Genomic DNA, 27,805 nt, shown 5'->3' with positions numbered 1-27,805 from the left:
TTTTTGAAGATGCCTACAATTCAACAGTTATGTTAGTCTTCAAATTAGATTCTTCAATTTAAATATCAATACATTTCACATTTACATAAGAACGCACTGAGATAGATAGATAGATAGATAGATAGATAGATAGATAGATAGATAGATAGATAGATAGATAGATAGATAGATAGATAGATAGATAGATAGATAGATAGATATGGATGGATAGATAGACATACAGATAAATAGACAGAAATCTCTGTTCCTAGTTTAGTTCCAGTTCAATGTAGTTTGTGTAAAGTGTGAAGTGATGGATCTCTTCAGGCTTTGATTGATCTGTGGCAACATAATCAATAATGCTGTACTGGCATCAAAATGCTGAGAGGTTTTTTCCTAGCTGAGGAGCTTCCGTTAGTAACTTATAGGATATGCTGCCATCTTGTGATCACTATAGGTCCATGATCTTGGAATTAAATGTTTAGGCCTATATAATTTTACTTATGTTTATATTCCAATATGTCCTTGATGAAGAATTGTTAAATTCTTCAAACTCCCTCTGTGTTTTAAATGATCTCATAAAAAAAGTTCAAAGTTATTTAATGAATGAACAGTGTACAGTATTGTTTCTCGAGACCTTCGTTGTCTCATAAAAAAAAAAAAAAAAAAGGAGCCACACTGCTGCTTTTGACCTGACAATATCACTGCTAAACCTGCCGCAGTTTTAGTCAGCATGAGGTAATCCTATTTTATTTTTAATTTTAATTTAGTTTTTGTAGGATAAATATGATGACAGTGATAATCCCACACAAATTGATTTTTATGTGTACATAGTAATCACACTATTCCTGAATATTCCTTAAATAACAACAACAATGGCAAAATCTTTTTTTTTTTTTTTTTTTAAATGACAATGCAAATTCAAGAGTGATGCATTATGTAAAATGAAGGCAAATATAAACGAGTGTTTCTGTATGTAGGTTTTGGGGACAAAAAAAGATTCAAAAATAAAGTAAAAATTTAGGCTACTTTATAAAAATATTATAAAACTTTATATAGCCTACTTTATAACACATTATAAAAATACAAGTTTTCTTGGGGTAGTGTTAGGGTTTAGGGTTTGAGACTACTCAATTGTAGGCTACTTCAAAAAACCTCAATGTGCGTCCAATAATAATAATAATAATTGTCTAAACATCGTAATGCCATGGCAATATCCAAATTTAGTATTTGCATGGGATAATGTACTAAAATAGTATCTTTGTTAGCTATGCAGACAGCTGGAATAGTCAAATTTGTTATTTTAATTTGAAAAAAATATACACAGTGCCTGAAAAGAATGTAAAGAAAAATGTCATTCATATGTTTTGGCTTTCACAACGTTTCACAAACTCAACTGGAACAGCATGTTTAACAGGTATATTACACACTTCGTGTGTAAATCTTGATATAATGGCTCCTGTCGGAATGCGCTCTTAAATGACAGGAAATGCAAATAAGGTAAACCCTAAACCAGAGGAACGTCACTGAGGCAAAGTGGCCAATCAGAGCGCAGGATTTGTCACTCGTCTCGAGGAAGTGGAAGATGCGTTGAACGCACGCCCGGTTTCAGTATCTGACAGAGTAAATTTTTCATGTTAAAGCACGTATAACCTCGCTCAGAAGTGATGGATTGGTCAGAAGGAGACGGAGTAAGAGAGAAAATGTTTCTATTATTTTTTTGTTACGTCGTTAGATGGATTTATAAGAACGGTTAAGCTAACTTAGCATCTTCTGCTAACTGATCACCTGTGTGTTTTTGCTGATCGATTCAAGGCGCATTGAATCATACATGATTAGATTTGACCTGTAAAACAAACCGTGCCATGATCATTGCCTTTAATAATCTATTATTGACCATAAATATGGGCTACATATTGAACATTGGTTTTGCAGGTTTTTCTTAGCTCATTGGAAGGTTAGATCGTCAGATTCCAAGTCAGTTGTTTTACTAACAATAACAAAATACTGAATTGAACAAAATTGCTGTCTGTTATTTAAATGTGCACTTAATATTGTTTGCTAATTTAAAAAGTTTTACATATAAAGAAAATAATTAAATAGTATTAAAATGATACATACTTGACATAAAGACTAGAAAAATATCTGTTTCATTTTACATTGAGAGGGTCTCTCCCTCATGGGCGCTGCCATGTTGTTATCACATGACCAGCCTTGTCATGCACTTGTTACAATAACAACTACTACTATTGGTATCAATAATAAAAATAAGTTTGCCCTTTCTGTCAATTATTCAATTGGTTAATTATCACAAACCATTTGCATTTTGTGTTAATTTTTAAAATCAGTCAGAAATAGCCTGTAATGTTTTGTTTTACAGTGCCACTCCCATGGTCACATGGGTGACAGTTGCCATGGACACGGCGGTGGCCACTCCCACAGCCACGGTCATGGAGCTCATGGAGGTCCTGGCTTTGGTGGTTTCATGCCCGGCAGCTTCCAGGGCCCGGGACCTCTTGATTCCACGCAGCAGCCGAGGAAGTTCTCGCACCCTGAGGACAGCAGTTCCTGGGATATCGTCAAAGCAACACAGTAAGACTTATTCCCTTGAAATGCAATAAACATTAATGGGATTACACTTTCGCATCACTGGGAATACTTAACAGCTGGTGATGTTAGATACTGGAGATACCCTGGAGAATTTTGGGCACATCTGTGGACTCAAAGTATTTGTGCAATTCTGTGAATTAAAGCATGAAAAATTATGTTCAAGTCAGGATAGTCTTGTCAAAATCGATACTGAAATATCTGAGACGATTCCAATACTCCTTTCTGCAGTATCGAATCGATACACCGATACCAGCTGCGCTCTCTTGCTCTCCTCTCCGACAGTGAGTTGACACACATCCGCCTCCTCTCATTCACTCCGGTTAAATAGTGATGATGTGACTGGGTCTGAATTTTGGCACGGGATTGCGCATAATTCTACTCATTCCTGCAGATTTCGCACTCACATCCGCAGCGCACACACATAATAAAGCCGCCTCTGACATACAAGTGCCAAAATTAGCTCTTTTTCGTGGCTTATTAATGGTCAAATACATGGTCGATAATGTCACAATGCCTATTTGGTGAGTATTATTTATTACTGTTTACTTGTCTTTTTAAAATTCAATTTACCATTTGAAACCAAGCTTCCTTGTGCTGTAAGCTATTGCAACATCATTACCCCATTGTAAAAACAAATACATTGAGTTAGCAAATATTTGTGAGATAATTGTAATGGTAATTGATCAATGTTTATATATGAAAAAAGCTTAAAAGCTTTATCATATAAAGTGATCTCTTCAGAGGAAATTTTTGATTGCCTAGACTTTCAATAGATGTATGACTTTCAATCTGTATGACAGTATATGCAGTGTTTTTTCCCTGTGGTATTGAAAATGGCATCGAATATCGATACTTTTCAAGGTATCGTATCGAAGTTAGAAATTCCAGTATTGTGACAACACTAGTTCAGGACATGTTTTATGTGGTTTTGTAATATCTGGGTTTCTATCTGGTTTTCTAACTCAAGCGGCGTCCATATTTGTTGTCTCGCCTGCATGCTTCACACTGCTCAAATACTTCATTTCCATTAGAGGGTGCATATCTGTTTTATCACTTGTTCAAGCAGAGAACCTGATGTGTATGTGTGTATGATGCAAAAATAAACAAAGTTTTTCCATTGTTTGTTTTAAATTGCAGGTTTGGTGCTCTTGAGAGGTGTAAAGAACTTATAGAGGCTGGTTATGACGTCAGGCAGCCTGACAAAGAGAATGTTACGCTGCTCCATTGGGCTGCCATCAACAATCGGGCAGATATTGTCAAGTAAGATTTGTTGTTTCATGCCTTTTTCATGGAGTTATAAGTTGATTTAGTTTAAGGTTCAAGGTAGAACTGCATGATTCTGGATAAATTGATCACAGTTTGAACTAGAGATCGTTATTATCCCACGATTTTGAATAGACAACTAAACAAAATAACGTGATTTACTATAGGTTCTCACTAATTGAATTGCTGCAGTCCATTTTAAAGATATTTAATTAATTTGATTTTTTTTTTTTATCGGTTTGAGTGAATTATTACTTGAATCGGTTACTTGTTTCATTACTAAATTAATCTGCGTTTTTTTTTTTTACGAATCTCTTGAATGAATGATTCAATTGCAAATAGAATTCACTTGTCGCCACCTACAGTTTAGATAAACAGCGCAAGTTACTTTCAAAGTATTTTACTCTGTTTTGATAGATTGTGTAGACATTAGTGTTAATATCTTCTGAACTATAAACATTTATCCAAGTATTTCTGTGATAATTTGAATGTTTGTGGTTAAAAAGGCTGTTTGACACCTATACATGAGAACCGCTCTCTCTGAGTCAGCGACAGCACTAATGCGGATTTGAAGGTTGCAGTGTGATCGTTCTTCTCAAAGGTTTAATAGACATAGATGAATCATTGTCATTTAGGAAAAAGATTGCGTGGCTGTTTTAATTGAGATTGTGATCCTTTAACAATTAATCGTGCAGCTCTAGTTCAAGGTTATAGATCACTTTAAAATAGGGATGTACAATATATCGGCTATCATATAGATATCGGCCAAAATACGTTCATTTTTAATGTTACCGTTATCGGCCCGATGAGTAAATTTGTCCGATGTCTTGAAGCCGATAAATGATGGATTATTTCCTTCAGCTGAGACACTTCAGATAGTTTTGTATTGCTTGAAATATGATTGAAATCACTTCAAAAAGAAAGAAATCAGTGAAGTGCAACATTATAACAGGGTTCCCACGGGTCATGGAATTTCTGGAATGTCATGGAATTTTAAAAGGTCTATTCCAGACATTGAAAGTCAGGGAATTGTATATATTTTTTGTCCAAGTCATGGAATATCAGGGAATTTAGTTTGTTGCTTTAAATTTTAGTTTCCATTTATCAAAATGTAATTTTTCTATATCGATTTTTTTTATCGCGCTGTTTCACACATCTTTCTACGGAGCCCCTGAGGGGACCTTTGCAAAAAAATAATAATACGGACTTTCACGTGCGCACGCGACTATTGTGTTGCGCACGAGAAAGTTTCACGTGCCCACGCGTTACAATTTCCGGTTTGGTTATAGTGTCATTACTACAAATGTGGGAAAAGGGATGAGATGATAGTGTGCTTGGAGCATGCCTCCAGAGATTTGTCTTATTATAGGGAGGTTGTTTGTGGACTGTGCTTTACTGTAAGAAAAAAAGCATGAATATCACATAAATGAATATCAGGTCCCACATCATGGATTACATAATCAGAGAGTAGCCTATTTCTTTTCGTTTTGAATTGTTTCGTTTAAAGACATTCCAAGCTATCTTCAGATGTATTTCTCATGTATGTGAGGCATACACCGAGTTTCGGTTAATTTATGATGAGATGCGCTCCAGTTCACGTGCAATGCAAGTGACCGCGCCGGCGCCTCCATGATTATATTGTCTGCTATATATTTGCTTCTCATTTATTAAATACAGGCAATTGGTTGATGAAAAATGTATTAAAATTAAGATACAATTTTTACAAAACAAAATTCACTTTAAAGAAAGGCTTTCTACAAAACAAAACAGCTTGGTGCTCCGCAAAACAGCAGCCTGTTTTGCTGTTCATTATAGGTCATGGAAATTCATCTTTTTAGTCAGTGAAAGTCAGGGAAAAGTCAGGGAATTTGACATTTGGTTTAGAGTGGGAACCCTGTTATAATTGTGTGCTTGGGGCTTTTAATGGTGAGTCTTTTGGTTTTTGTAATCAGGCTCTCAAAAATTTTGATTGTATTTAGATTTATCAGCCAATATATCTGTTATTGGCTTTCAAATGTAGAATTATCGGTTATCGTTCCAGCCAAAACGTTAATATCAGTGCATCCCAACTTTTAAATGTTATAACACTTCAAATCAATTCACTGGAGTTTCTTAAACCTGTTCTTATTTGTATGCATATGTTCTGCTGTATTTCATAGATACTACATATCTAAAGGTGCTGTCATAGACCAGTTAGGCGGTGACCTGAATTCTACACCACTCCACTGGGCCATACGGTGAGATACATTCCCAGCTGAAATAGAGATCATTTTGCAATGACACACCATAATGTCCTATTTAATGTAATGATAGAAGAGCTGACATCCACATTCATACATCATACAAGTCACTAAAATTCCAGTTGGTTAAATGTCATTGCAAAAATGGCTTTGAAAAATGTTGATTCTTGCCGCATTTGCTTGCACTTGACAGTGTTTTATATCTCCCGATGGTGTTCTTTGTCACCTCTGAACAGGCAGGGTCATTTGTCTATGGTCATTCAGCTGATGCGTTATGGAGCTGATCCATCATTAGCAGATGGTGAAGGGTATCGCAGTCTCCATCTGGCTGTGCTCTTCCAGCATATGCCCATCGCTGCCTACCTCATGGCCAAAGGACAGGTGTGACACACACACACACACACACACACACACACACACAGTGACATTTTAAATAACGATAAAAGGTTTGAATACTGAGTAATGCCGTTGAATACACTTCTTGTTCCCGTGTTGTTGCAGGAAGTGGATACACCGGACATAAATGGACAAACCCCACTGATGTTGGGGGCACAAAAAATCATTGGGTAAGACGACCAGTTGAAAAAAGACACAATTAATACAAAGTCAATGTTTTCCTGTATTATATTATAATATTTCCTTTGGCTTTAGTACAGTAACATAGTCAATTCTAAAAGTCAGTTATTTCATTTGGCAAACATTATCATGTATCATGTTATCAAATATCACAATTTGCTTAAAAAATCTTTAATCGAAAATTTTTATTTTAGTGTATATTTGTTATATTTGTTAAGAATCTTTGCTAAAAGGTGTGTCACGGTTTCCGAAATGGTTTCAACATTGATAATAATCAGAAATGTTTCTTGAGCACTAAATCAGCATATTAGAAGAATGATTTCTGAAGGATCATGTGACACTGAAGACTGGAGTAATGATGCTGAAAATTCAGCTTTGATCACAGGAATAAATTACATTTTAAAATATTAAAATAGAAAACGGTTTAAAGGTGCCTTGTGTAATGTCCGCCAAAAAATCTATTCATACTCCACATTCCATACCAGATGGGGGCAGTATACCTCCAGAAAGTGAGTTGGTCTACTCTAGAGTAACAACCGAGAAACGGCATAGTCTCTATGCTCCGCCCCTACCTTCACAGTGATTTTGAAATATTCAATTCAATTCAATTCAAATTTATTTGTATAGCGCTTTTCACAATACATATTGTTTCAAAGCAGCTTTACAGAAAGTGCATTTCAGAAATGTACATAGAAAAATACAGTTAGTTAATCATGTATTAATTTAGGGCATAAACATATCGCCAGCGTCGAGTCGTCTCTTCACAGGCTTCGAGTCGTCTCTGCACGGGTGTTGGGGCATCTGTAGTTTCAGGATACAAACTGGAGCTGACGATCTGTATTTACCTTGGGACTAGCGTCCCGAGATAACAACAGAAAAGCAGATGGGAAATAATTAGCGTAGCTGCTGTTCATAATATTAATGCATTCAAGCTGATTCAACTGTAGTAGGCTATAAAAGGTAAAATATGACATCTTCAAGCTACTCCCCTTCACCTTTACCAGTGAATATGTTCATATTCGTTTTGTTCATATTACATTTTTATTGTTAGTTTGAATAATTAATTTGACAGACAGCATTCGCTGATGTTGACCAAGCTAGCGCCAACATAACCAGAGCTGCCAACTCTCACGCATTCACCGTGAGACACTTTTCACAGGCTCTCACGCCACACATTAATTTTCTCACGCACAGAAAAATCGCGAAGCAAAGAGGACACGGAGACCGACAGACTAGACAGAGCAGGTTAGTTATGATATAAAAAAAATCTCAGCTCTCAGATTCTGTCAATTTTATTACGTTTTGGCGCTTGTAAATGTTACACGACAGATCCATAGCGCACGTGAACCGATCATCTCTACTAATAGTTAAAAAACACGAACACTGTTGAAAGATACAGTAGGCTAGGCTACGACTTAACAAAATGTATTCCTCATACATAATATCGACCAATCAGTGTTTTTTATCAGCGTGAAGAGGTCAATAACATAGCTGGAGAACAATTATGTCAGATTTACCTCAGGAAAGCCATTTAATAAACATAATATAGGTCACGTAGTTGGCAAGAAAAAAAGAGCTATAGAGATTGTGCTATATATGTGTACTATATTGCAATACTATATTTATGTACGTTATATATACGTTTATCGAACAGCCTTCGATACATTTCTGTTATAACTTCCCGAAAAAACTACACAAACATATAAAACAAACGAAATACTAACAGCATCTTACTTACCAATCCAAAAGAAATGTTGCAAGTTCGGAGTCGAACCTCATTTCTTTCATGTCCATTAGTTATCTGGTTCTGTTCCTTTTTTATCAGATTTTATTTGAATGTAGTAGTGGGCTGTACTTTCCACACGATTGACATCAGGTTCAAGTACGCCCACAAGCCGTGCGAGTTATTCGTGTATTGCATGTTTGGCTGGTGGTTATGTTGCCCGCATACCGCCTCCCATGGCCGAAACTGGTATTACGACACCTGTCGGGCCGTGGCTAGTAATGCTAATGCTAATTCAGGTTGATATCTCTGCAGCACTATAACTTGTCATTTTTTTAATGACATCATCGCCCTTATTTCTTCTCATTCTTTTGATGCGTGTAGCTCATTTTTGGATTTTTTGTCAGTATTATTTGTCATAATATTTCACAAAATTAAAATTTTCTTTGTATTTTCAGGTTTTATAGTCATCTTTTTATCTTTTTCTGACATTTGGCACTTAGCTAGTGTTCATTTGAGAACCTTCACTCAGATGTGGCCTGGCTGACAATGTGTGTCTTGATGTAGGCTGTAGTTAAACTCTTTCCTGTGCTGGTGTTTCTCTCGTCTCACAACTTGTTGCTGTGGTTTGCTGAAACACAGACCTGAACCCACAAACTTCCTGATAAAGTGCAACGCTTCAGTGAATGCGGTGGATAAAGTGAACAGAAACTCTCCTCTACACTGTGCTGTACTGGCCGGCAATGTGGATGCGGCGCACATCCTGCTGGAGGCTGGAGCCAGCGTGGACCTGGAGAATACCAATGTAAGTGTCCACACACACCCTTCAGCTTGCTTACATTTCATGGAGGGAGAATGACGTTATAAATTTTTTGGTTGATTTATTATTTATTAAGAAATTAATAAATAATAATCGGGTCAACTTTGATTTTATGTTTTAAGTATGTCACGTTAATTGTGCGAATACGATGACAGCAGTTACAGGCTGGCCTTGAAGAGGACCTATTATGGCCTTTTATAATTGTCCACATATTTTACATTGCAGCACCTTTCTTCCCAGTCTGTCAGTAACGCTCTGTTTAACAGTTATTCCCATGTGAAAGTACTTGCATTCGTTCCACATACATCTTAATTGTGTTATTGTTAGTTATTACATGTCCATCACTAAATCCAAAGCTGCTATGATGCTGTTTAAACCAGCAGAACAATAGCTGTAAACTGGTTCTGAAGCAGTGCTCTTCACTCACCTGGGTGTTCAGTTTGTAAGTTGAGCATTAGCTTGTGTTGCTGATGTGGTTGTGTTATTTTCAGGGTCACACTCCCATTGACCTGGCGCACCAGGTGCACAGCCCTCTGCTCATTCACACGCTCAGTGCGACGAAGACGGAACGAATCAAAGCCAACTCCGCATGTTTTAAACTGCTCAATAGATACAAGGTAACCTCATGCTCTCACACACACACACACACACACACACACACACACACACACACACACACGTGCCAAGTTTAAACCCCTTTATGTTTAAAATATTTAGAAATCTGGCTTCACTTCGTGATGTAGATTTGATGCTCTAAAAATGTAGGTATTTTGGATTTGAACAAACCTCTAATTTTAACGTAGTATTAAGCATTTGTGCTATAGATAGAACTCAGAATTTATTAGATAAAATAAATAAAAAAATTAATAAAAATAAATGGTAAAATTGTAATATACTCATTATTAATGGATATGATGTGAATGTTATAATATATGGATATGATTTTAATTATATTATATTAATTTAATAATATTAATTATTATTTTATTTTTTTAATTCATAGTAAAATTAGTAATATGTAATAATTACAGTAAATTTAATAGATTAGAATATTTAATTTATAAACATTGTTGTTATTATTATTATTATTATTATTATTATTATTATTGAATATGATGTGGATGCTATGTTATTGTGGATATGACCTCTAATTAAAAATAACTTATTATTATTATTATTACTGAATTGTTTTGTAAAAATGTTATCTATAAAATGTCTACACATTATTATTATTATTATTATTATTATTATTTTTATTAACAAAAACATGAATATGTTTTTATTAATTTAAAAGTGTAATGTTTTAGATATTGTTTCAAAAAGCTAATGAATGTTAAAAATATGAATAAATGTGTAAATATAAATAATCATAATAATAATTCACATTCATAATAGTAAATAACATTTTCTTAAGAGAATGTAAAGCATAAAGTTTAATAGTAAAAAAAAAAAAAAGTGTTTCGTTGCATGTGGATCCCAGTTTTAATGGTTGTATTTTTTTACAACCGTTTCAGGCAAACACACACACACACACTCCCACACACACCACTTTCACTAACCTTATTAAGGAAGACGTGAGGCAGGCGATTATTTGAAATCCCAGGGCTGTATTTAACCTTGAATTAAGCTTTCAGAAACAAAAGCAGCCAATTTCTCTCATAATGTGTGTTTGGCCCTGGAGAATTCTCCATTTTTAGGTTTTTATTAAACAAGAAAATAACATTCCACTTATTCTCTGACCCACATTCCTCTGCTGTAACCCTGATTTTTCATTGCTGTTGAAAAGGGTTCATTATTCAGAGTGTGTGTGTGTGTGCTTGTCTGTTTCAGGTGTGTCTACAGTCTGTGTTCAGTGTTGTTGTGGTCGGAGCCATCGGTGCCATATTAGACATGAAGAGCGAGTCCTGGTTACTGAAGGGTGTTCTGCTGGCCTGCATCATGGCTGTGATCAACCTCACGTCAAGGTGCAACAAACACACTGCCTTTATTCATTCATTTTTCATATAGGTTTAGAATGCCCTGTTGCTACAATATTTACCATTTTCACAACAGACGCATTTGCGTTGGATATGATGTGACTGATTGTATGTCTTAAGTGACTAAACACAAATTGCTCATATAACATACTAACATTTTGTTCACTAAAACTATGCACACCATATTGATAGTTTAAAATCAATTGATAGTTTAAAATCAATTGCATGTTTTTGGCAGAAAAGAAAAGATGTGAATGGTCTTTGTTGGTTAATTTTGTAATTATTGCCTCAATTTGTCTGTCTCAATGATGGCAAAGCAGGTGAAAACAAAACAACAACAGACAAATTAAAGAATAATTTAATAAGCAGCCACCCAGAATACCATAACAACTGGTTTAGTATTGCATTTTGATTTGATTAAAATGTATTTAAATTGTATTGATTATTAAATATTATTATGCAAATTTCAGTATTAATAATAAATGCAATTTTTAGTTATTTGTCTTATTGAATCTGTTTAAATAATTTGCGATGCCATTGCACATACATCAGATAATTAAGCAAATAATTTTTAAGGATTCAGATGAAAGAACAGATTGAAACAGATGGTTAAAGTAACCATTAAAGCAAAATGGACAATCCTTTGTTGTTTTTTTATGAAATAGTGCAGCATTTTTATAAATGATCCAGATAAAGGTCATTAAAGATCAACAACATCTCTTCTCTGATGATGTGTTTACTGGCGTGAGGGCGGGACAACCTGTCACTCACATGACATCGACCAATAGCAAACCACAACCATCCAATCAATTCATGATGGACAAAATCAAGTCCCGCCCTACATGCTTTCTCGTTTGAGAAGCCGTTTTACTCTGATGTATGTCTGTAAAGAGAGAAAGGAGCCCCCCCCCCCCATTTAAGCAAATCTGGTCAAGTACGAGTGTGCAATAATACTTAGTTCCTCACGAGGGCGCTGTAAGCTCAGTAGAGCCGCTCTGTTTAGCCTGAGAGTGCTACTTGCAAGGATGGTTCACCCAAACATTTAAATTCTGTCATCATTTACTCACCCTCAAGTTGTTCCAAACACGTATGAGTTTTTTTTCCCTGCTAAACACAAAGGAAGATATTTTGAAGAATGTCGGTAACCAAACAGTCAATGCTATTGACTTCCATAGTATGAAAAAAAAAAATACTATGGAAGTCAATGGCTGCTGTCAAATGTTTGGTTACCGACATTCTTCAAAATATCTTCTTTTGTATTCAGCAGAAGAAAGAAATTCATACAGGTTTGGAACAACTTGAGGGTGAGAAAATTATGACAGAATTTTCAGTTTTGGGTGTACTATCCTTTTAAATGTTACAGAGACCATTAGAGTTCAGAACAAAAAGATCAGGAAAGTTCAGGAAAAAAGAAGTTGAGCTGTTGTTTCCACTCTTGAAAGTGTCCTAACAATGCTGTCCTGTTTGTGTCTGTAGGCAGCTGGCGACTGTGGCGGTACGGTCTTTGATTCCCTCGGCCAGTCTCATGGCTTCTGTCTTCTGGATGGTGGTCACATGGGGCTTGTGGTTTCTACCTGATATCCTTGTATAATACACGTACAACACACACACACACAAACACTTGTAAATGTGATTTTCTGTTTTCAAACTGGGGGCCGCAAGGAAGTGTTAGGAGGTCCATAGAAATGTTATATAGAAATGGGGGGTAAAAATATATATAATATAAATAAATAAATTAATAATAATAATAATAATAATAATACAAATAATAATGAAAAAATGACTAATTAAGATTAATAAATAATCAAAAGATAGATTAAAATAAACAAACACATTATATTAACATTCAAAGAAATAAAATTATATTTAGACTTTCATATAAATTTTGTTTTGAATTTCACAGAAGAATTGGATTTCTGCTATTCTCTCATTGATAGGACTAAATGCTTTACGAATAAATCTAAATGTGAGAATGACAAATTCATTGTTTGAGGGAAATGCAAGTGATATCCCGTAAAGGCCTTAACGTGCATTCACATGACCCCAGCGCTACAGTCCAGATACTCTTCACAGTCAACATCACAGCATTGCTGTACTACTACCTCCGCTCCTGCAGGACAGACCCTGGGATCGTCAAGGCAACCGAGGAGGAGAAGAAGAAGGTAAGGACTGGCTGCGATTGGCTGGTGTGTTGCCACACTCTGATGGGACGTGAGCCAAAAAATAAAACAAAACAAAAAACACATCAAATTATTTATATGGTTTCTGTCATTTTAGGTAGTTCTTATTACACAGACGTACAGTATATTCAAGTGTTTTATATATAGGGGCGTTGGATATGATGGGTTTGTGCAATAAATCGTTTGATTTCATAACAAGAATAATATACATGTTGGCCTAATGATTCATTTAGGCTCTGTGAAGCTCTTTCTAGTCTCATGCGTCTTGTCTCTCTGTAGAATATTGTGGTTCTGGCAGAAGCGGGCTGTCTGGATCCCAGGATATTTTGTACTTCGTGTATGGTAAGTTATTATGTCTATTAATTTATAATATATAAAGGACAGGAAATGATGAGAAGAAAACCAGATTGGGAAATGAAACCAGTTCAATTCACACTTGTGTCACCTACTAAAAGTGTTAAGACTGAATGAGTCATGGCATGTGCACTAACCGTCGGGTCATGGTTTAAAAACGTACACATTTTTACTGTAATATTGTGTAATATTCTCCTGACACTAACACATATTGTTAACATTCTACAAAGTCTGATGCCAGGTTATTTAAAAACCTTGTTTTTACAGATGAGGAAGCCAATGAGAGCCAATCACTGCTTTTACTGCAATGCCTGTGTTGCTAAACAGGACCACCACTCCATCTGGATCAATGGCTGCATAGGTAACAAGCACAAACTAAGATGTTTAATGACACGTATGTCTTTCTCTTTCATTTTTTTCTCTCTCATTATGTATTATTCATGCTAACGTGTTCCACAGGCGCCAGAAATCACCCGTTCTTTGTGCTTTTCCTGGTGGCTCTGAACTTCCTCTGCATTTGGACGTTCTACGGCAGTATTAAGTGTAAGTCACCACTTCAACTCAAATGTACAGTGAACTACTTCTTATTATTGTTATCAGTATTGAAAACCGTTGTGCTGCTTAATATTTTTGTGGAAACAGTGATACATTTTGTTTTTCAGGATTCTTTAATGATAGAAAGTTCAAAAGAACAGCTTTTATTTGAAATAGAAAGTTTTCATGAAAATATAAATATAGTTGCAGTCACTTTAGATCAATTGAACGTGTCCTTGTTGAATAAAAGTATTAATTTCTTTTTAAAAAATCGTACTGATCTTAGTAATTGCGTTATTTATTAAAACAAGTTTTAAAGTTTATGCAGTTTTAACATTCTTTACTGCTTTAAAATAAAATAAAATAAAAATATACTGTAAAAACACATTTCATGTATCTTCAAATTCTTCTACATTGCATTACATTCATCATAAGTTTCCATACAGGGTGATTTGCAGACCAGTGTTAGTGTAATGAGCCATTCATAGAGTTTAGTTTTCATCTGTATTTCACCAATATCCACCGTCACATTTATGCTCTAGAGGAGGATGATAATAATGTGTGTTTCTCTGTGTGTAGACTGGTCGAATCACTGCCCGCTGCACTACACGGAGGAGGGTGTGTGGGGGGCGGTGACCGCTCTGATGGGATGCTCTCCCTGGGTGCTTTACATCTTCTGCTTCGCTTTCTTCCACACGTGCTGGGCCTCCATCCTGCTGCTGTTACAGCTCTACCAGGTCAGTGATGAAGATCATGTGCTTTTAAGATACAAGTTAGGATACCTTAGTTAGGATATAAGGACCAGAGAGAACAGCTATGCCATTATTTTTGTGCTATAGCTGATGGCTGATACAATGGCATATATTTTTGGCTAGTACAGGTGAAACTCGAAAAATTTGAATATCGTGCAAAAGTTATTACGGCTTACAGCTTATGAAAACCCCAAATTCAAAATCTCAGAAAATTAGAATATTACATGAAATCAATATTAAAAAAAAGATTTTAAATACAGAAATGTCGGCCCTCTGAAAAGTATAATCATGAATATGTATGCAGTTATATATACTAAATATATTAGTTTTCACCTTTTAATTTGAATTACTGTAATACACAAATTTTTGCACGATATTCAAATTTTACGTCATGTGAAATCAGGCATCTTCATAGAATAAAATATAATAGAAACTGTTAATACTTTTACAACCTAGAATAAATTAATAGTTTGATATTTAAATTATGCACTTTTATTATATCAGTCTAATATTGACCTCAGACCAATATTTATTAGCTGTGTTTCCATCCACCTATTTTTATGGGCATTTTGGGATATCGCATGTTTAGGCGGATACATTTTTTTATCCAATAGGAAGACGTGAATAAACTATGATGGAAACACATTTACCGTATAAATCCCTCAAGGAGTACCAAAAATCTCACGTGACTTTACTTCAAAAGAGGATGTGATTGGATAACTGGACTAACCAGTGGACCAATCGCATCGCACAGCATCTCAAGCGTTGGTTTGATCATTTTGAAATGCCTGAGCCAAAGTCTGTCATCAGAATGATTTGGTTTAATTCCCTCTCAGAAGTGTCTGACATTAATGCGTTCCTAAGCACCAGCATCCGAACTCTACATAACATGACAGCGTTTATTGTGTTTGTCTGCGCGCTCTGAGACGCAAGTCATTTATGATGTTGGAAAAAAGAGCCAAAGTTTCTTCCCCGATTGCTGCAACTTCCATTTTTATTAGATATTAGATATTTTGTTCCAGTTGACGATTTTGTTCTCTTGAACACATGGGATGGAAACAAACTGATTTGTGCAATTTTGCCCATAAGTTAAATTCACTATTTTAGATTGTAACATAGCTATGGTATTTTGTGGCTCTTTGTTCAAAGCTGCTGTTACATTTTTGTAGAGTAAACATTGCTTAGCATTGCTTAAAACATTGTCTTATTAATGAATTTATATTTCCATTACTAATACCTGTGGTGTTATTGTTAACTGAAACTATTAAAAATCATTTTCGATAATTGAAATAAAGCCGAAATAAAATTAAATACCAACTAAATAAAGTAACTGAAATAAATAAGTTTAAGCTGAAGTACAAAATTACTAAAACTGAAATAAAAATAAAGCTAGAAAAAAAAACAAATGCACATAACAAAATTACTAAAATTAAATTAAAAATATTAATAAATATTATAATAGTATATAAGTGATACTAAAATAACACTGATTAAAAAAAATAATAATAATAAAATATATATATGTATTTTTTTTAAATAGTATAATTGAATTAAAATGAACAAATAAAGGTGTGTAAGTCTTTTAAAAGGTGTAACTAATGATTTCCTCATATGTCTGTAGTGTTTCAGCAGAAGACTGAATTTCTCAAGTTGTTCTCACATGATTAGCATGGTGTAAAGAGGTTCCCCCTGCAGAGGCATTAGGATCCTGTTCTCATGACCTGACTTCCTGTTGGGAGTTAATATTGGTCAATAGTGTAAAGTGTTAATTTTGTCCTGTGATGCATGGACACACTCTTTATACTTTGCTTTGTTTCCTCACAGGTTGCGTTCCTCGGACTGACGACGGTCGAGAGAGCTAACCTGACACACAGGCAGAGAAAACTCCCTCAAGCCTCTTCTCTCAGACAAAACCCATTCAAGTAAGCATAGTTTAACTAGTTTATGGCTCATAAACAGAAGCTTGTTTCTGCCTTGGAATAAGGTATTAGTGACTTTTTTTCCTCACCACTCGGACTTTTTTCCCCCTCTGAATTGGAAGTTTATATTTCGCATTTCGAACTTTATAACTCGCAATTGCGAGTTTTTCACAATTCTGAGAAGAAAAATTTGAATTGCGAGATTTTTCCTGCAATTTGGACTTTTCCCTCACAATTGTTAAATAGAAACTTGGAATTGCGAGAAAACAACTTAATTTAAATAACGCAATAACGAAGCTAGTTGACTTTTTATCTCCAAATTTAGTCTTTTCCTTGTGATTGCGAGTTTATACCTCACAATTTGGACTTTATAACATGCTATTGCCAGTTTATATCTCGCAATTCTGACTATTTCGAGGTTATGAAAAAGTCGCAATTACTTGACTTGTTTTCTTGCAATTACAAGTTTATATCTCGCAATTCTTACTTTGTCTCACAAATGCGAGTTTATATTTCACAGTTCTGTCTTTATTTTGAATTTATAACTCGCAATTCTGACTTTTTCCCTCAAAATTGCAAGTTATAAAAATCCGAAATGTGAGATAAAAATTTGCAAATACTTGTTTTCTTGTAATTACGAGTTTATATCTTGCAATTATGGCTTTATTTCTCATAGTTATGATGTTACAAATCGCAACTCTGTTTTTTTCTCGGAATTGTGAGATATAAACCGAAATTGCGAGTAATCAAGTAAGAATTGTGATATAAAGATTTGCAAATACTTGTTTTCTTGCAATTACGAGTTTATATCCTGCAATTCTGACTTAATAACTCACAACTGTGAGTTTGTATTTCACAATTCTGAGGAAAAAATGTGAATTGCGAGATATAAACTTGTAATTATGACTTTTTCCTGCAATTATGACTTTTCCCTCACAATTGTGCGAAACTCAAAAAAAAAAAGTCAGAATTGTGGGATATAAAATCACAATTAAAAAAAGTAATAGCAACTTTTTATCTCACAATTCTGACTTTATTACTTGCAATTGCCAGTTTATATCTCGCAATTCTGACTTCATTTCAAGTTTATATCTTGCAATTCTCCCTTTATAACTCGCAATTGTGAGGTTATGTATTGTTTTTCTCAGAATTGTGAGATATAAACTCACAATTACCTTTTTTATTGCTTTATTCTGTGACGGAAACAAGCTTCCAGTGATAACACTCATAAATGTGTGAGTTTTATATTTAATGTGGTTTCTTCTCTCATAGTCTTGGAGTGGTGAAGAACCTGGTGAACTTCTTCCAGTGGCGGTGCTGCGGTCTCTGTAAACCAATGGTGCTGGACTGGACTCAGCAGTATCCGATGGGTCTCAGCAGAGACCATCCCATGTTCAGCGGTCCCGATGCGGTTTGACCACCAGAGGCCAGTCACCCACTCAGGGAGAGCCATTGGTTTGATTTTTAATGCCTTTTTAAAGATGAAAAGGAAGAATAGACTGAATGCTAATTTGGATAATCTTTTGTTCTATTTGCAAGAACATTCACCTTTTATATTTGAGGGAAATATACATGTGATGTGCATTCGTGGTAATGAAGGAAAGATTTTGCCTTACAGCTTAAGTTATACATAATGTTTATAAGCATACTGATATATTTTGAACTGAAATATTTTGTAAGGTACGGTAAGATCACATTGTTTTGGGTTTTACTCCAAGTCCTTTTACAGGAAGTGACCACTATCCTCTTTGTGAACAGATTTGTAAATCAGAGCAATTTTATTTCTACAAAACAAATAATTACAAAAAATGCGCCAAATTACAACTTCAGTTGCTAATATTGATTATTGGCTGAAAATCTGATTTCTTGTAATTTTGAGAAACGTACATCCCTTGATGCGTCAAAATGCATTTGAAATGACTTAATGCTACGATCAGATGCACCACCACTCTCCTGAGCTACCACAACATTTATAGCATTATACATACAAGATTAATCACATAATTTAATATATTTCATTAGTTATTAGAATCACGTTGCCCTTTGTACATTTTCTGAGTAATCAGTCATATTTTCTGTGGCATTTGATCTTATTGTTTAGCCTTTAATAACCACTGTGTAGTACAGGCTCATGTCTGATGGCATCATCATGCTGTTTGCTGCAGTTATCAATAATATTCATTATACTTTATCACGCAATATGCCATTATAAGGGAAATGTGCTGAATCCTGCTCTGTGCTTTGGAATAAATCACTTTCATAATTTGCGGCTCAAGAGTGTTTCTCCAGGTCACGGTATATTTTTATGTTTATTATTGGTTGCTGGGCTAAAATAACAGGTTAATATTGAGTACCTTGCATTATAGCCACTATTATCTAATAACCAAGAGTTTTGGAGATACTTTATTACCCTGAACTGATTACTGTATTTTATTGTGTGAATGTGTGTTAGTTGATTTATAAGATTACTATATTTAAAGTGCTTTTTCTTGGTTACAGATCGTCGTTTAATCATTGTTGGATGACTTTATTTATTCTTTGTATCCCATGTCATAGCATAAAAACAGTTACAGTAGACAGGAGTCAAATAATTGTAATACATTTGATGTATGCCACAGTCTGTGTGCATAGCATCAACATGAGATGTTTAAAGCTGAAGTGTGTAAAAAATGTTTGTTAAAATACTTTACCCTTTCCCAACCTAAACTATTGGTAAGATACGTTTCCCAAAAGTGTAAACATTTGGCACCATCACAGCATTACACTGCTTAAGCGTCCCCATGTATTTGTGCAGTTCTGTTTGGTAATGGCAGAAATCACACACTTCAGCTTTAAGTATAAAGCCACCTTTTCATTGCACACAACATTCGCCGGACCCTCGTTAATTCGACAGAAGTCATTAATTTCCCATGGAAAATCACGCAGGGGCAATGCGTCATGCAGGTGCGTAATGTTTGGATCCGAATTGAGCTTTGGATGCATTAATAAATGTGAACGTAAGAGACTGGATGATAGCCTATGCAACATGCAGCATATGGTCTAGTCACAGGAGATACAGTGTGTGTGTGTGTATATGTGTATATATATATATGTGTGTATATATGTGTGTGTGTTTGTAGTAATTTATTCATTCCACCATGGTGAATGCCCTTGTTGCTCTCCTTCCTTTACTATTACGACTGCCACTAGTAGGCGATTTCCCACAGTTGTATTCAAATGTGTGCAGTGAAAAGGAGGCTGGACTGGATTGGTTTAAACTTGTCAATCAGTGTCTTCGACCACGCCCATGTTCCCAAGGCCACGCCCCTTTGGACCAAAGTTTTTGGCATAGCAAACTGAAAAAAAAAAATGAAATGGAGAAATCAGATGACAAAAACTTTATGAATAATAAAATAAATCTTGGCTAAGGGTCAGCTAGTATTCAGCAATATTCCATAATATTTTAATACCAATATTTTTTAGAAACACTTTACAATAAAGTAATTTATGAAACCTGTGGTGTCAAAGCATCATTACTCCAGTCTTCAGTGTCACATGATCATTCAGAAATCATTCTAATATGATGATTTGCTGCTCAAGAAACATGTATTATTAATGTCAATGTTGAAAACCGTTGTGCTGCTTAACATTTTTGTGGAAATTATACTTTTTTTCAGGAATCTTTGATGAATAGAAAGTTCAGTGAACTGTCATTAAATTTATTAAAGCATTTATTTGAAATAGAAATAAAAATAGAATGTGTAACAAATGTCATCACATTTGATCAATTTAATGCATCCTTTATTAATAAAAGCATTCATTTCCCTCTCTCTTTTTTTAATCTTACCACAAATATTTGAATGGTATCGTTTCCACAAAAATGTTAAGTTTCTGTTTTCAATAATCAGAAATGTTTCTTGAGCATCAAATCATCATATTAGAATAATTTCTGAAGGATCATGTGACACTGAAGACTGGAGTAATGATGCTGAAAATTCAGCTTTGCATCACAGGAATAATTACATTTTTAAAATGTATTAAAATACAAAATGCTTATTTTAAAATGTAACAATATCTCACAACATTACTGTTTTTACTGTAATTTTGATTTAATAAATGCAGCCTTGGTGAACATAAGAGACATTCTTTCTAAAACATTGTAAAGTTTCCAAACTTTTTACAGGTACTGTACATTATTAAAATTAAAAGTTGTATCTGTTAATGATATTTAATGGACCCGAACTAACAATAAACAGATACATTTTTATTAACTAAGGTTAACAAAGAAGAATAAACACTGCAACAACAACATTAACTAATGCGACCTTTAAATGTTGTTCTCATTCTTTTATCTCAATATTTAATGCAAATTTGTGTTAGCATGATCAAAAACAGTCATCATGATGCAACTAACACACATCACTCAGGCTTTAATCACTGCTACAGTATTTGTTCTCTTGATTGCATCGATTGGCCTGTAATGGCTGTTGAACAATAACTAGGTCTATCAAACAGACCATCTATTGATTGGTTAAGTGATATTAGAGATTGTGCTGGCTCATTTGATTGATCGTACCTTTACAGTAGAGCTCTCCGTCTTTATCCGTCACCGTGGTGGACTCCAGGCTCTTCCCACACAATAAACAGCGGAAGCAGGTTTTGTGCCAGGGCTGTTGGATCAGAACCAGTGACAGACTGATAAAGTACTACGGTAAAATCTGCTTCACACAGCACTGACCTGTGACAGCAGCATATTGCAGGAGTGCTGAGAATGGAACAGTTTCTCAAAATCTGCTTATACGGGCGGTTAAATGGTTTAATATTAATACATTTCATATCATAACACAGCATATAGTAGCAAAAACTCTGAGCCAGCTTCAGGCTTTCATCGTAACTGCAGTTTTACCTTTCCAGCGCCCATGACTTTCTCCGCTGCATAGACTGCTTTGGAGCAGCGGGGACATCGATCCGTACTCCCAAATTTCTGCGCAAACTTGCTTGGGTTCGAGTTTGCAGATGTCGGACGAGCTTTAGGCCTTAATATGTTAAACACACACATAAAAAAAAAAAAATAAATAAAAAAATCTAAATTCAAGTGTAAAAAAAACGTCTAAATTCTTCTGGGCCGTTTACATGACACCACTTTTAATTAAAAACTGAACTTTTTTGGCCGTTCATTTACACGACAACAGCGTTTTGGTGGCGTGAAAACGCAACATTTCGAAAATTGGTTTCAGCCAATTCAATTCAGCCAATCAAGTTTTTGAAAACGATACTGTTATGATCTCCGTGTAAACTACAAAAACGTAAATTTGTGAAAACGGTGATACGCATTAGTCATAGTGTTCCTTTATAAAGTGACCGCCAACTAGTGGCCTGGCATTAATGATACAGCGTTTTTAGTAGTACTTTTCCTACATCGTTGTCTTGTAAACACACCCTAAGTCGGTTTAAATTTTCAACATTAGCAGTAAATGAAAATCACAGCATTATTCAGGATACATTTGCACGACAACGATGCACTAAAAACAGAAACGTTTTTCCTTTGCGTTTTTCACGTACAGGCCACAATGTTGTCAAAATTTTCCCCCATTCACACGGATCTGCAAAAATGATTTAAAAACGCTGTATTATTCATGTCAGGCCAGTAGTTGGCGATGTCACTTTGTAAAGAAACACTACGCGCCTATAGACTGAACATGTTTTTTTTCACAAATTTGCGTTTTTGTAGTTTACATAGAGACGATAACGGTATTGTTTTCAAAACACTTTGAACCCGTTTTCAAAAGTTTGCGTTTTCAGGCCCAGTTGTCATGTAAATGAGCGGCCAAAACACATTAAAAAAATTCTGTTTTTAGTTGAAAACAATGTTGTGTAATTGACAAGGTTTTGTTTTTAGGCTAATTACATCATTGTCTTGGAAACTGCACTGCTGCTGTCTCTACATGAATCATGAGAAAGCTATTTTCAGGACATACTCTTGAGGCTGAAGTTCTTCATTATTCACCGGGTCAGAACTCAGCGCTCCGGCACCCTGGCCGTACCCGTAACCTTTGGGACCGTATTTCTTGCCGTAGCAGGATTTGCAGTAAATCTCAGACTCGTGTGCTGCAACTGTTGTGCTGTCCAAACCTTTACGACAAACCACTAAAAAACACAAACAAATCTGTGTTAAAATATGGCATAAATACCATATAAAATATAAATATGTATATGAGAATAAAAAAATACACTAACTTTCAAATATTTCTGAAAGTCTTTTATGCTTACCAAGGCTGCATTTATTTGTCCAAAATATACAATATAAACATTAATATTGTAAAATATTCTTACAATTTAAAATAGCTGTTTTCTCTTTTAATATATTTTGAAATTTAATTCATTCCTGTAATGGCAAGCTGAATTTTCCAACCTGATCTCATGCTATTTTACAAGGTGGCAATTTCATAAGAATGTATACAAAGTAAATCGTATGATCGTACAGTTTTTAGAAAAAAAGTGAGCGTCCCTAAACATAACTGTCTCTGGGGGCGTCAGCAGATCATACAATTCTTTTTTTAGAAATGATATTTTACGGATTCATATGAATTAGCATGCAATTCACCAAAACATAAAATAGTTAGAAATTAATTTTTCAGCATCATTACTCCAGTCTTCAGTGCCACATGATCTTTCAGAAATCATTTTAAAATGCTGATTTGCTGCTCAAGAAACATTTCTTATTAATATCAACAGTTGTGCTGCTCAATATTTTTTTGCGGAAACCATGATACATTTTTTCAGGATTCTTTGATGAATAGAAAGTTCAAAAGAACAGCTTTTATTTGAAATCGAAATCTTTTGTAACATTCTAAATATCTTTACCGTCACTCAAAACGTCACGTCAAATCAAAACTGTTTTGAACAGTGGTGTTAATATATATATAGACTAGTTGTATTGAGACCAGCAAAACAAAACAAAATACAGCATACTACATTCAACACAAAATCTCAGATTCTTGAATCTGATATGAGAGAGAGTTTAGAGTTGTCCCGTGATCTTCCAGCTCCTCCAGAGGGCTGTCATCTCCTGTCTGTGTTCCTCAGCTGCTGCACTTTCAGCCAGGACGGCTCAAGAGGCTCATGGGAGCTTGGCTTTGTGTCTAATTTTGGGCTGGATGAACAAGAGGCTGTGAGAGAGCTGAGAGTAGCGCGGCCGCTGTCGTCCGCAGCAGATGGAAACAGGCCCTTGAATGGTTGAACTGCAGGGGTGTCAGCTCTACCAGTGTGACCAGTCTCAACACCCCTCCTGGCACGACTCGAGCGTTTAAGAATTAATGCTGTGCCACTGAAAGCTGTCTGCTCACTGGGAAACATTTCAAAGAGCACTCTTGATATTGATGGGAGTTAGTTTCGTTTTTTTTCGGGGTTTTTTCACCTCATCAAGATTCATTAACTAACTTATTCTGACATAACTAGATAAATTCATAAAAGAATGCTGAGTGAAAGTTTATTGCTCTATCCAAATATGTATTGTTGCTATTGAAGTAAGTATTTTAGCAAAAGGTAAATCTGTTTTCAAGTGTAATAACAGACTCAGTGGAAAGAAAATGCACATTTGCTCAGTCAAGCGATAACTTTGGACACACTACTTAACTAGTTGATGTTTTGAAAGAATTGCATTTTCAGTCTTCTATCCTATTATCTTTATTTTGCTCTAAAATATCTGTGCTTTTTAAAATTCATCAAACTGGCGAAAATTGCTATGGTAAATATTTTTGTTATTATTATATTTTCACCTGAGAGACACACATATTATTTCAAAATGTCTTAAACCAACAAGGAAAAAAAAATTTTTTATGGAATATTTTAGTATATATTATAAATGATTTATCAGTGCATATCATTATTTCAGGTACCCTCATAATCTTTAATCGAAATAACTTCCCCTCCCTCTTGCAGCGACTTCTCTGATGACGTGTTTACTGGCATGAGGGCGGGGCAACCTGTCACTCACAAGAGATCGACCAATGGCAAACCACAACCATCCAATCAATTCCTGATGGACAAAATCAAGTCCCGCCCTACATTTTTTCTTGTTTGAGAAGCAGTTTTATGATATATGTCACAATAGGGAAGAAAAGACAATCACAACTTCCATTTCATGCCGACTTTAACTCCCTCAGAGCTTAAACTTTTTGATTCTGATACCTTTAATTTTTACTTTAGTAAGTAAGAGTAACAATTACTGCCTGAATTGTATTGTGGACTTACTGCAAATGAAGCAGGTTTTGTGGAAGCTCCGGCTGTTGCACTGGATCTCCTCAGCATGGTAAACCGTCTTCTCACAGGCCGAACATTTGGCTCCTCCTCCCCAATTTGGCATCCTCGGCTCTGGCAAAGATTCTGACGTTTACAGGGATGGGAAGAGAGACAATCAACCAAAACTGCCAAAAAACCATCAACTTAAAGGGATGAGTGTTACAATCAGTTTACTAACTGTGAAAATGTATCACCATTTTTTGAAAACAAGGAGAAACCTTCATTTATGTGATATGTGATAGGTCAGATATAAAAATAGATGTATCCTATCTATCTCAAAGGAATATGTCATTTAGTCTCTATCTCATCTCTTTAAGCAGGCAGAATATCACCTCACTAGTGTGGAATGCCACGATAAGAGTCCAGAAATAGGTATTTTATTAATGGCACTGCCAGATTAAAAGAAGTGCCTGCTTTGTGTGGCTAAACGGATGCTAAAAAGAATAAATGCCATTAATTTTTTATTATTTATTCACATTGTTATTATTTTGTATGCATTTCAAAATCAAAACATAATTGGATCACTCTGCTTTGTAAGAGAGAAAACATTAGGGATACTTTAAGACCAAAATATTAATCAGTAACACTCGTTAAAAAGGTAATTATACAATGCATATCGAATAATGAATTAATGTACTTTAAAATACATTTGTTTCATGATCTTTCTAACTATATAAATGTAGGCTACTATTGTTATCTGCTAAGCGATCGTGTAATACTAATCGAATCACTTTAAACCTGATGAATTCTTATAGAATCACTTCACAGGCTTAATTAAATAAATATCAATGGGGTGAATTCAGGTTGATTGGGACACTTTTCCCCAGTCATCCCAATGGCAAAAAGTGTCCCAGTTAACATGAGTTCACATCTACATTGTCAGTACAGCACAAATTATGAAGCCATTAAAATAGAAATGTTCAAATTCTACTTACACAATCTTTTTTTTCTGGAAATAATGTTTTCTCGTCTGTCCCTGATGATGTCCATTTCTGGCCCTCTATGGTAGGTCTTTATATAGGCTCCTGGACGTCACTCCCTCAGCTCCAAACACACACTCATCATTTCAAGAGGACCAAAGGGTGTGCTGACATTCAGATTAGTCCATCCTCCTCCTCCTAAATTAACAGCTGACAATACACAAACACAATGTAGCTGCATGGTCTCCAGTCCTGAGAGCAAATATTCTACAAACTCCACAACATTTGTTCCCCATTTTAAAGGCGTGGGTTTTCGGCTGCATAAATACATTGAATCGGTCTGTATGGCTGAATGTTAAAACTGATGATGACAAACGACTTGTAACCGTCATATTCTCTATAATATTAATTCAAGTTTTGGATGTTTATATAAAAGGAAAGTCTGTCCTTGATTAAGCATCATTTCTATGATGCTTCTAATGCTGGAGTCTCTGATTCAGCGCATTGCATGTCTTGGTTATGTGGTTTTGTGCAGGGGTGTTGCTAGCCTATGTGCTGTGGTGCCTATGCCAGTGCCACCTCGGACAGAAGCTTGGCCACCCCTGTTGCGAAAGCATTTTAACGGCTTTAACAGCTGACTTTTCTCGGTTCAAAGAACTATGGCACTGGCACAAAGGCCACATACACACTCCAGCTGAACTAAGTTCTCACTTCACCGTTTTGGTCCGTTTACACTTGTAGATTTTCTCTAGATTTGAAGCAGGATTTTTTTTTGCCACCCCAATAAAATCACAGGGTTTTACCTGGCAGCCACCACCGAAAAAAAGTTAATGTTCACATAACCAGACCACTCCTTGAACGTTTTGTATATTTGATCATTTTGCACTTATTATGAGGAAGTTACTGCTAAATGTTCTCTGAACCATCTGAAAAGAAGTAGTAGGGTAAACGCCTCCTTGGTGTAAAACGCCCCCCTACTGTTTTTCCCAAAATAACCAATAGATTAGGCCTAAGTCATGATACGTTTTTGTTGTTGCTATGCACTAAGCTGACAAGAGTGATGAAGTGAAGTATTCACTGTGAAGCTTACACTGGCGACGTACCTGAGAGAAAACGGATTTCACGGTAAGTGATCTAATTTTCAGCAGTATGAAAAAGTGTTTCTTCGCAGAATATCACAGTTATATGATATATAGTAAGGCCTGTAGTTAGGGAGTACATATTATTTAAGGAAAATATAGGCTAATTATATTTTAAAAAAATTAAAACCTAGTCTGTGGGGTAAAGTAGTAGCCTACATATGAAAGTGCTATATAAATGCCTCATTCATTCATAATAATTTGTTACATTTATTTAGGCTAGTGCTCTTCTGGGTACTCAAAGCGCTTTACATATGGAAGGGGGAATCTCTTCAACCACCACCAATGTGCAGCATCCACCTGGATGATGTGACGGCAGCCATGTTGTGCCAAAACGCCCACCACACACCAGACAGAGTGATGCAGCCAATCAGTTTATATGGGGGTTATTAGGAGGCCATGATGCACAGAGGCCAAGGGAGAGCAGGGAGTTGAAGTGCATGTGCTGGGTGGGGGTGAAAGGAGGCAACCGGCAAATCATATCGACCTGAAACAATCAAAACCTTTGTTTTTCCATCAAATGTGATCTAACTAGGTGGT

At 35.4% G+C, this 27,805-nt stretch overlaps 2 protein-coding genes across 3 annotated transcripts; one reads left to right on the top strand and one right to left on the bottom strand.

Moving 5' to 3' along the window:
* Nucleotides 1–1,533: 1,533 nt before the first annotated feature.
* zdhhc13 (zDHHC palmitoyltransferase 13) lies at nt 1,534–19,189 on the top strand. Its single transcript, XM_084109347.1, has 17 exons — nt 1,534–1,670; nt 2,360–2,571; nt 3,727–3,849; nt 6,012–6,089; nt 6,329–6,473; nt 6,594–6,658; nt 9,034–9,196; nt 9,703–9,828; nt 11,042–11,175; nt 12,664–12,764; nt 13,225–13,349; nt 13,647–13,709; nt 13,989–14,082; nt 14,181–14,264; nt 14,835–14,992; nt 16,832–16,929; nt 18,199–19,189. The coding sequence occupies exons 1-17, from the start codon at nt 1,647–1,649 to the stop codon at nt 18,341–18,343; spliced, it is 1,938 nt and encodes a 645-aa protein (XP_083965473.1). The 5' UTR covers nt 1,534–1,646; the 3' UTR covers nt 18,344–19,189.
* A 117-nt stretch (nt 19,190–19,306) lies between these two features.
* On the bottom strand, nt 19,307–26,274 carry csrp3 (cysteine and glycine-rich protein 3 (cardiac LIM protein)). 2 transcript variants are annotated; one of them, XR_014605435.1, is made up of 7 exons: nt 26,142–26,269; nt 25,159–25,290; nt 22,884–23,052; nt 21,812–21,941; nt 21,482–21,575; nt 19,771–20,261; nt 19,307–19,579 (listed from the first exon to the last, which is right to left on the bottom strand). XR_014605435.1 is itself a non-coding variant. In XM_084109348.1 (6 exons), exons 2-6 carry the CDS (start codon nt 25,268–25,270, stop codon nt 20,188–20,190), a joined length of 579 nt encoding a protein of 192 aa, XP_083965474.1. In that variant the 5' UTR covers nt 25,271–25,290; nt 26,142–26,274; the 3' UTR covers nt 19,307–20,187. The 2 variants fall into 2 exon arrangements, 1 of the variants encoding a protein (XP_083965474.1); XM_084109348.1 differs by having other exon boundaries at nt 19,307–20,261; nt 26,142–26,274.
* Nucleotides 26,275–27,805: the final 1,531 nt, after the last annotated feature.

The sequence above is a fragment of the Abramis brama genome (genome assembly GCF_963993115.1).
Source record: "Abramis brama genome assembly, chromosome: 3".
Taxonomy (NCBI): Eukaryota; Metazoa; Chordata; class Actinopteri; order Cypriniformes; family Leuciscidae; genus Abramis; species Abramis brama.
The sequence above is the reverse complement of the archived record's forward strand: the minus strand, read 5'-3'. Positions and strand labels throughout refer to the sequence as shown.